The following is a 10982-nucleotide window of genomic DNA, read 5'->3' as shown; positions in this document are numbered from 1 at the left end:
AGCACACGATATGATGTACTGAAATGTCCATCTGCCTATCTTGAGGTTGTTTTAAGAACATCAGCCAGACTGTCGCCCTAGTGTCTTTGAGCCCTGCTAGTTGACCTATATTAAACTAGTCAAGACTAACCCCTTTCCTACCTCCACCCCCGTATACACATTTTCCACAACAGGAGTCTGAGTTTCTGATTTGCTGGGATGCCGGATTGGGGGTCCTCATGGAGTGGGGACCGTGGCTGTCGGGACTGGGGCGGAGGGGGGCTCGGGATGTTTCACTTTATAGAGTAATATGTATCCATGGTTTGGGCGTGTGGTGTTCTGGTCTGCTGAGCTTCACCTGGGTATGGTTGTATGTATTTATATATATATAATATATATATTTTCTTTTTTGCTTTCCCTTTTTTTTGCTTTTCCTTTATATATTTGACTCATATTACAACTGTTTGAGTTGGTTTCATTTGATTTAATTGAGTTGTCTTGTCATTATCATTATTGTTATTGTTGTTGTTACTGTCCTGTGATGCCTTGTTTCATGTAAAATAAAGAAATGTTTTATCAAAATAAATAAATAAATAAAAGACCGCCACTGGCTTCCTGTCTCTCACCGGATCAACTACACAATTCTTGTCTTCTCCTTCACCAACTGCCCCCTCCCCACGTCTCCCTGATGCGTGTATATTTTCCCCAACGGAGTTTCACTTCCGCGTTCGGTTTGCACGATCTGATTGGCCACTGACGTTTTTCTCAGCCCCAATCGCGCTACTCCTAACAATCGCGCCAGCAGGCTGTTACCCTAACCTTAACCAACTAACCTTAACCCTAACCTTAACCAACTAACCCTAACCTTAACCCTAACCTTAACCAACTAACCCTAACCTTAACCCTACCTTAACCAACTAACCCTAACCTTAACCAACTTCGAAAGAGAGCGACTTCGAAAGAGTCGCCAAGCTTAACCAGTTTGTTAGGAGTAACGCGATTGGTGCTGAGAAAAATGTCAGTGGCCAATCAGATTGCGCAAACCGAACGCGGAAGTGAAACTCCGTCCTCAGCCTCTCTTCTCTCCACCCCCAAGTCCAACCTTTTGGGGATAGAACCTCCTCCAGGGCGAGTAGCCTCCAGCTGCAGCGCCGGAGAATCCGCTCACTGGCACCTGTGTGTTCTATATATATCTATGCCTGTGGCAGCCACAGGACGCGTGCTGATTGGCGGAAAGTACGGAAGTTTCTCTTCTTCTTCTTCTTCTTCTTATTGGAGCTTTACGGCGGACGGCCACCATAATTGGGGCATTTACCGCCACCTACCGACCCGGGGATCGGGCCAGTCTTCTTTGGTAGAGAGAGAGAGAAAAAAACGTGTCATTCTTATGTTGTGGCAGCAGCAGGGGGGGCGACGACGACTTCGTAACCTAGTTACTTTGATAATCAAGTAATCAGTAAAGTAACTAGATTACCTTTTAAAGGAGTAATCAGTAATCAGATTATTTTTACAAGTAATCTGTGGCATCACTGATTGTAATGAACCAAAGGAGAATATCAATTCAATTTTTTTTTATGTCATCTTTGACGGTGAATAACACCATGCTAAAATTGACCAGACATGGAAAATGATTCAACACCTTCTTGAGATCACGTGTACAAAAAATCTAAGTAAATGAACAAAGGGAAGATGATTAAACGGAAGGTTTTGTAGATACAGTACTGAATTCTGCCATCCGGACATATGCCATTGAAATATGATTATAGAATATCAGACATTTTTCATCAGATTGCACCACCGTTTTTTGCTAGACATTCACAGAAAAGTAGAGAAACACTGCATTCTGTTTTATGGCAATGACGTTAAAAAAAAATTCTAAAGCAAATTGATTGAAAACGTATTAACAGATTGCAGAATGGGTACAATCCAGTACGGCTCAATACAAAACAACTGCTAAGAGGAGATCATAAAAAATATATACATCCGAAAACTGTGTAGTAAAAAGAGATGATGAAAGTATTTTACTGTATTGTACCCAGGGCTTGACATTAACTTTTTGGCTCACTAGCCACTGTGGCTAGTGGTTTTCCAAAGTCACTAGCCACTCAGCATTTTCACCAGCCAAAAATCACCACACTAAATAATGTTTTCATCAATACGTTCCCATTTTATAGCGTGATGATGAATAGGTTTAAAATCAAAATGCATATGATCGGTATCATGTTCCACCATGAATGCATGAAAGGGGGGGGGGGGCGGGGGACGTTGTTTCTGATTATTGATTACCAATAACGGCATTCGTTATTGTAGCATCATACATATGTTGTGTATATCATAAATGTCACTATAAATTGAAAATGGGGGACCCTGATGTAAACAAGACAAACGTCTTTCTCTGGTCTGCATCCCCTTAAGAATTGTGTGTATTGAGCCGTACTGTATTGTACCCATTCTGCAATCTGTTAAATAAAGTTTTCATTCATTCATCGGCTGGTTGGCTATGCTAACAAGGCCTGATCAGCATGAAATCGTTCTTACCTGTGGCCGGTTGGATCCCAAAAAGGATTTCCCAGTTATTGATCGCCATCTGGTAGATCGATATGTCCATTGGCTGATGCTATATTCCTTTACTGCATACTTAATTCTGCGTCGCAAAAGGTATTCCATGCGATCTGATGAAGGCATAGCTTCACGCTAACAGAAAAAGTAGGCCTGAATGAAAAATTTACATCTGGTCTGAAAACAAGGAGTACTCCATTCTCGAGACAGCACCACTACCAGGATCTGGCCGGTAATGCACTTTTCCGAATTGTTGTGGGAGTTGTAGTATTATGTAGTATCACTTGGATTGACTTAATTATTGTCGATGTCTTTTGTAGACTACAGTACAATGTTTTTTTTTCATAGAAAAAATTCTACTGTGGCCGGTAGAATGACAGAGTTACCGGCCACAGCCGAATTCGACCAGCATTTGGCCGGTGGTCAGGTGTTAATGTCAAGCCCTGTTGTACCCATTCTGCAATCTGTTAATAAAGTTTTCAATCAATTCCAGGCTTCGACCCTCTCTCCAACCGTATTGTACCCATTCTGCAATCTGTTAATAAAGTTTTCAATCAATCAATTCCAGGCCGCGACCCTCTCTACCATAGATATTATCTATGCTCTCTACAACCGCACGTCTCAACCGAGCTTGGTCAAGGGGGAGGGGCTAGGCCCAATGTAGAGTGACGTCCCTCGCCGCCAATCAGCGCAGAAGTACTTCGAGATACTTCCGTACTTTCCGCCAATCAGCGCGCGTCCTGTGGCTGCCACAGGATGCCAGTGAGAGGATTCTCCGGCGCTGCAGCTGGACGGTGGACCCTATTCGGAACTCTCTCCCCCAAATTAGAGATCTTGCAATATTTCAATCTCACCTCAAGATCCATGTCTTCTCCCCCATCTTAGCCCCCCCCCCCATCTATCCTTGTATGTTTGTGTTATGTTTGTCTGTTGTTTGTCTCACCACCGCCCCTTATTGTAAAGCAACTTCGAGTTCCAGAAAAGCTATATATAAATCACATTTATTATTATTATTAGCAGTAATTTACAGTCCAGAGCTTATGGAAAGCCTACACATGTAATGTAATACTTTGTAACGAATGCTATATATATATATATATATATATATATATATATATATATATATATAAAAAAAAACGATTTAGAAAACTACTCAAAAAGTACAATTATTACACAAAAAAAGCTACTCGAGTAAGTAATGTAATGCGTTACTTTCCATCCTTACGCAGAAAGAAAATGGGTTATTTCAAAACGTTTTCATCCATACGGACATATACAACATGCATGTTTCAAAAGCATCTTCCTCCAGCAATCATTGTGTAACAACAAGCACTATTTTGTGTCTTGAGAAAAGCCGGCAATACGCGTTGGAGCCGTTTCACTGGTAACGCAGCCTATTATCAAATGCACAATGCTGGAGGAGGGTGGTTTTGTTTTGCAGGTGGCTAACTCTGCATGTTGTGGTGTGGATTACAACTTGTTTTTGGTTTCGTGACCCCGTTTCTGCCATAGCTTCCCGCCCGGCTCGCTATGGAACCCGGCCATAACTCCGACCGCGGGACTCGGTAAGTAAGCTGCTGCATGATCCACCCACCACTACACACTACTCTACTGGCAAGCACTTCATAGAACGTAATGACACAAATCCGAACTATCCCTTTAAGAGAATGTCGCCTACTTGCGTCTATTGTATTTACACAGAGCCCTGTGCTGCTGGCTGTAATAGGCTAAGGCTTGTTATAGCCTAGTTAGTGCAACTTGTTGTCCTGGTGGAAGCCTCTCTCTCTCTTTCTTTTTTTATTATTTTTTTTTTTACTGTAAACTACCCACTATTTGACTCGTTTTGAATGAGTTTACAACCTACAATCCAAAAAGCGACAGTTTCTCAGTTGGATGTCGTATGAATGTGTGGGACGTTTCCGAATCGACGGCAAATCGCACATGAAGCGGATTCTGTATTTTGACAGTGTTGTGTGGTTAATTCAATGGAGAAGTTCCTTCGGATCGCGCCTCACTCCTTGGCTTTAATGCTGTCGCGGGTTTGCGGAGATGAAGAAGAGGAGGAGAAGTTACAACAGCATCATATGGGTTACGAGATATTCGCACATTTCAAAGCTGCAAACATGCAGCACTTCTGGAACAAGACGGTGACAGACGCCATGTCCGATATTTTCTTCCTGGGATGGATAGATGAGCATGTCTTGCTGGTTCAAGGGAAGGAACACCACCTTGAAGTCCTCAGACTCGGCTGGACAAGACGGGTCCTAAAACCACCTGCGGGGTTTCACATCAAGTGCATAGGTTTGATTGATTGATTGATTGAAAACTTTATTAACAGATTGCAGAATGGGTACAGTACAGTACAGCTCAATACATACAATTGTTAAGGGGATGCAGACCAGAGAAAGACTTTCGTCTTGTTTACATCAGGGTCCCCCATTTTCAATTCATCAGGACATATATGACACAGATATAGGACACAGATAGACAGTACTGCTACATCTATACATCTATGACATACCAGATTTGCAAATACAGTACTGTTTGTGATACAAAAAGAGTCCAGAAAAGAGAGTATCATTTGACGTAGAAACTGTACATTGGAGGAGGTTGGGTAGGTGGGGTGGGGTTGAGTGGGTGGGGGGGGGGGGGGGGGACTGTACATTGGAGGTGGTTGGGTAGGAGGGGTGGGTGGGTGGGGGACACACACTGTACAACTGTACAAGCAAAACTGTACATTGGAATATTGACAAAACCATACTTGGTAATTTACTGTACATTGGAGGGGGTTGGAGGTTCAAGGTTCAAGGTACAACCTTAGTCTATAATAGGCCTATACTTGAATCTTGAGTCGATCGGTAAACAATCTGTTGGCTATATATACATGTATATGTGTGTGTGTATATATATTTCTTTTGGGGGGGGGGGGGGGGTCCTATCCCCCCCCCCCCCCCCCACACACACACACTCTCTTTTACACACACACACACGCACGCACGCACACACACACACACACACACACACACACACACACACACACACACACACACACACACACACACACACACACACTAATATGACTGTTGTGCGGGTAGACTACTAACCGACATTATACCCTAAATTGTTCAAACTTGTCCTGCCACACATGTTGAAATTACCAAGCTAAGGGCATAAGCATGAATGTAGGAATGCTGAACATATAGGGTAGGCCTGTGTCGTCTCCTTTACTCCCTTGACTCTAGGCTATGAGCACATGACAGAAAACGGTGCCTGGTTACTTGAGATTCTGCCTCAACCCATCTCTTTTTCATACCACCAGATCTGGGATCACCGTGTTTCAAGTCATAGTAAATGCCCAATTACCATGTTAGTAGGTCAGTGATCCAGGATTAGCACTCTGTTTTAGAAGAGGTGTGAAAAACAAGCCTGATCATTTCATTACCTGTGTCAGAAGCACCTGCATTGTTATTAAAATATGATGTACAAACTAGCCTACATAATGAGTATTTATGGGACAACAATAAACATTATTTCATAGAACACCAAGACACTGTTCAGATCTGGCATTAAGATCGGGTCAGTGGCCAGCCCTAAGTACAGGTGTGAATGCACCTTAGTTAACTAAATGTGGCCTACTTTGTAGGCTATTGAAATGCAAAACAACTGGCTAGTTATTAATTTGATTTAGGCTACATGGTATTGTCAGGGTCAGGACAAATTAGCGCAAGATTTAGTTCCTCTTTTTTTTTATCCACTTTTTCTCCCATTTTTCTATTTTTCTCCCATCCCAATTTTCATATCGTCCAATTCAACCCTCCCCTGTCTTCGAAAGTTGTCTCTTGCCTCCCACAATCCGGCTGCAATGTGGACTAAGTCATACATAGCAATGATAGCACGAGTCCCCTCCGATACTCGAGGTAACAGCCGTCGCATCTTTTCACCTGCGCGGCTCGATCTTTCAGCGTCGGGGGTCTGGGCTTTGGAGGGGCCCCACCCCCGTCGCTTCTTGATTCTACTGCGCAGGTGCACCAACCGACCTGTAGGAGTCGCTGTCCACAACGCCCGATCCCCACCCTTCAGTTTCCCTCCCCGTAATACGGCCAATGTGTATTACTGTGGACGACTAGCTAAACTGAAAGCAATGTGGAGAGCGGGGCTCGAACAGGAGGCATCCTGTTCGAGCCTAGTCTCCAGCATTCGTTGCGAGCGCCTTGCCCACTGTGCCACGTAGCCGCCCCCAAGATTTAGTTCCTTATTGTTTACATCAATAACACTGTTTGTTTTATGACAAAACTCATTGTATTCATATACGTAAAGGTAGGAGTAGATTCTCGAAAGCACTCAAAAATAGCGACACAAACTATTTATCCACCTACCCTACCCTAGTATTTGTAATTAGCTATGTAGCCTTCTTCACACCCAGCCTTGGTGTGCGTTTGTGGTTGTGGATTGCTGTTAACCCTTTCACTACCACACTACAGAAGGTTATAACCTTTCACTACCACACTACAGACGGTTAGACTTTTGTAGTGTGGTTGTGTGAAAGGGTTAACCCTTTGCCGCGTGGCAGTGAAAGGGGTACTGTACGTGTTTGCAAACTCCTTTACTTTGCATGCTTGACATTATCAGCGTGTATAGATTGTTGCTGGGGAAATCATGAATAGGTGGCATAGGACATGCCATTGTTCAGAGCTAAAGGTTCAGGCAGAGGGGTTTTATGTGTGTACTGTATGGTATGTTGCTGCTTAGTCCAGCCTTCAGGAGGGGTGCCATGCCTTTCCTGGACCTATTGAAGCGAGTACTGATAAGCGTTGGAATGTTTGTGTTATAGCTAATAACTTACCAGGCTGCCTAATGCCCACCTGAGGGGACTGTCCCTTACAAAACACTATCATGGTGGGCGGCGGGGGCGCAGCGGACATTGCGCTCGTCACCAACGCAAGAGACACCGGGCCGGCCGTCATACTAACTCAATTGGCAGAATTAGCGGGTGGGAAGTCGAAGGGTGGTAGTCTGGCCGTTGTGAACAGCGACTCCTACAGGTTGGTTGGGGGACGCCTGCACAGCAAAGTCAGGAAAATGGCGGGGGTAGTGTGAGCCTCCCACACGTTACTCCTCGTCAAATGAGAGTCCGCGCTGGCAGGTGAAAAGATGTGACAGGCTTCCTCCACATGTATCGGAGGGGACACGTGATGCAAGGCTTCTATCCTCCCTACAATCTGCCAGTGGGGGGCATATGCGAGCAACGATCAGGACAGGGGAGGGAGAATTGGCACGAGAGGTAAATTGGGATGGGAGAAAAATCACAGAAAAAGGAGGAGAAAAAAGTAGATAAAAAAAACTGTATCATGGTATTTACGATGATTGTAGTGACCAAAGAATTATGGAACCACTGGTATCATGGTTTAACCCTTTCACTGCCACACTACTGAAGGTTAACCCTTTCACTACTACAGTGAAAGGGTTAACCACCGTCTGTAGTGTGGCAGTGAAAGGGTTAACCTGCTGTAGTGTGGTTGTGAAAGGGTTAAGTGGTTAACCCTTTGTCGTGTGGTAGTGAAAGGGTTAACCTTCTGTATTGTTGCAGTGAAAGGGTTAACCCTTTGGTAGTGTGGTAGTGAAAGGGTTCAATTGGATTGTATCATGGTATTATTTAAGTCAAAAGTCATAAATTGTATCATGAAACTGAAAAAGCGGTGTATGGTGTTATCATGGCAAATGAACATGGCACACATCACTTGGTATCTTGTGTTAGATACTGTGTTAAACTCCTTCACATTACGTATTGTACAACTGTGTCTGCTTCCACAGTCTTTCCATGGTCAGATTTTTCTCTGCATTTGAAAAGGGTGGGGCTTCTCCTCCAAGCTTCCAGAATTCTCCACATATTTATAATTCCATTGTTGGGTCATTCTATTCTGTGTGGCACTTTACAATTTGATAGATTATATTATGGGCTTCAAATACCAATAACGAACCTACAGTAACCTATGTATTTTAGTGAAGGGGGAAAAGAACAATAGGCCACACTTTTTTTATTATACACATTCTGACTTGACATTGTTCAGATTTCCACTTGTGATAATAAGTGGTAATATAGTATTTGTCTGTGAAATATTTAAAAACGTTCAACATAGTTGTGTGCGGATTGTATTACCACTATGCTAGCTAACTGCTACCAGTGTTAAAGTGAAAACCACTCCAGTATTTTTGTTTTATAGAGTTTACAATATTTACTTATTTAGGCTATTTTTGTGAGTCTGGACAAATTGTTAAAATTCTTGAGCCTTTTTTTTATTTTATTTTTTTTACATATGCCACTTTTGGATAGGATAACAATACCAAGGCATGAATATGGTTTTGGACAAATAAAAAAAAATTAAGAACAAAAGCTTTCAAGGATGATATAGAATTATTTGCACAAAGGGAATGGGAAAAACATTAGCAAGCATTGATCTGTCACATACATTCTTTAATATGTCTTGTGGTGATTAGGTTTGGGTACCGTTCACATTTGAACCGATACCGGTACCCAACGGGGTACCTACCTCAAAAAATGTGTCCAAACTTCAAATTATTTATTATCATTATTATTTATTTAGAACAATTTGTTAATATATATATAATATTGCAGCGAGCGTGGTCTGCATCAAGCTTTGTAAAGTGTTGTAAAGCTTTGTTGTTGTTGAATCAAGTCAAATCCTAGGTAAGCGTGTATTGTTTAGCCTTTATCTTATTTTCATACCAGCGCTCGTTTCCCTATGCTTTTTCTTTTGTTGTTGTTGTTCTTGGCTCTATATTATTTAAATTTTTCTAAAATGTTCTTATGTACCTTAGTTGCTATTGCATGTACATATATGTATTTTATTACATGTATATGTACATACATACCAACTATTCGCCTGTTTTATTCTCCACCCATCTATCATCCATATTATCACCGACATCCAAGTTGGGGGATCCCCTTTGAACAGCCCATCTGAGGTTTCTCTCCTCCACATCGCCTATGGTGCTTTTTTCCCCCTATTGTTAGATGAGTTGTTCCTCATCTTCATTGGGGAATGTCTGGGAGTGTCGCATATTTTGATTTGATGGTGCTTTTTTGTTCTTGATTTATTGTGATGTTTCTTCTTGACTTATTCAAGAAGACTTGTACAGCCCATGGATGCATTACCTTGTGATTTCGGGCTTTACAAATACATTTGATTTTATAATAGTTTGATTTGTATATGGAAAATACTCAATTTGGAACTATCATAACGTATTGTAAAATCTTAATATAGCCTACAAGTAGATCGGTTTTACTCATGTTTACAAGCATTCCCAATGTAAACAAACCCTTTATAGATATAACATTGAGCTAATACAATTAAAAACTCTTATTTACCTGCTATCAGTCCTTGCATTTAGTCCCACAATTTTTTTTATCATTCTTTTTTTTTATCATTCATTTTTTCTTTCTTTCTTTCTTTCTTTCTTTCTTTCTTTCTTTCTTTCTTTCTTTCTTTCTTTCTTTCTTTCTTTCTTTCTTTCTTTCTTTCTTTCTTTCTTTCTTTCTTTCTTTCTTTCTTTCTTTCTTTCTTTCTTTCTTTAGGTGACATTTTTAATCCCTTGCTTGCCTTATTGCTTTGTTGCAATCATGTTACAACTAAAATTGGTATTTTTATGTGTTTCACAAATATTACAATTTGATCCAAATAACTGGTATGTTTTCAGGCCAGTTTAATCCTAAACAGTAAATAAATTCCTGATTAAAATGAGAGCCAGTAACCACTGTGTGTCAAACCCAACTGGTGAAACCTCTATCAAAAATAGGATAAATTTTTTTTAATCTGTGTTCATTAAAGAAAGATAATTAACAAGGCAATTGAATACTACTGTAGCTGCTCTTAAGTTTCAAGTAAAACAAACTTGTTTCAAAAGCATTTATTGATTGAACATTTTATTAACAGATTGCAGAATGGGTACAGTACAGCTCAATACACACAATTGTTAAGGGGATGCAGACCAGAGAAAGACTGTTGTCTTGTTTACATCAGGGTCCCCCATTTTCAATTCATCATATTATGATGCATGACCTCGCAATTCGGCTGGTATAGCTTCTTGGTTTATTTTCTGACTTGATGTTGTGGACACATTGACTTGATGTATAAACTATAAACAAAGGGCTGCAAGGAGTGAGTGCTGCCTGCTATGCAGGAAGGAAAGTGAAGGGCTTGTTCAGGAAAGGACCCATGCCTGGTTGTGAGGCATGTCCCCCTGTGGAAGGAAAGGGAGGGTCCTGAAAGAGAATAGGGGGAAACGATTGACGCAACAGGAAGAATTTCGTCCACATTTATTCATTTTGGATGTGCTGTATCAGGATGTGTGTTGTATGTTGGCATATTGCTTTTGTTTCACTAGTCAGCGGCCGGCCTGAAATGGACTTTTGATGAAAGGCATGT

The 10982-nt window shown here is 41.5% G+C and overlaps 1 protein-coding gene across 1 annotated transcript in view; it reads left to right on the top strand.

The window, feature by feature from the left end:
* Positions 1 to 4497: 4497 nt before the first annotated feature.
* Positions 4498 to 10982, top strand: part of stox2a (storkhead box 2a) — a gene marked incomplete at its 3' end in the record, with an annotated part of 37762 nt that continues 31277 nt past the window's right edge. The window contains exon 1 of the mRNA XM_084317842.1: positions 4498 to 4839. Within this exon, the coding sequence (XP_084173968.1) occupies positions 4524 to 4839 (316 nt within the window). The 5' untranslated portion in view covers positions 4498 to 4523. The remainder of the gene's footprint in view (positions 4840 to 10982) is intronic.

This window comes from Notolepis coatsorum (genome assembly GCF_963971535.1).
Source record: "Notolepis coatsorum genome assembly, chromosome: 7".
Taxonomy (NCBI): Eukaryota; Metazoa; Chordata; class Actinopteri; order Aulopiformes; family Paralepididae; genus Notolepis; species Notolepis coatsorum.
The sequence above is the reverse complement of the archived record's forward strand: the minus strand, read 5'-3'. Positions and strand labels throughout refer to the sequence as shown.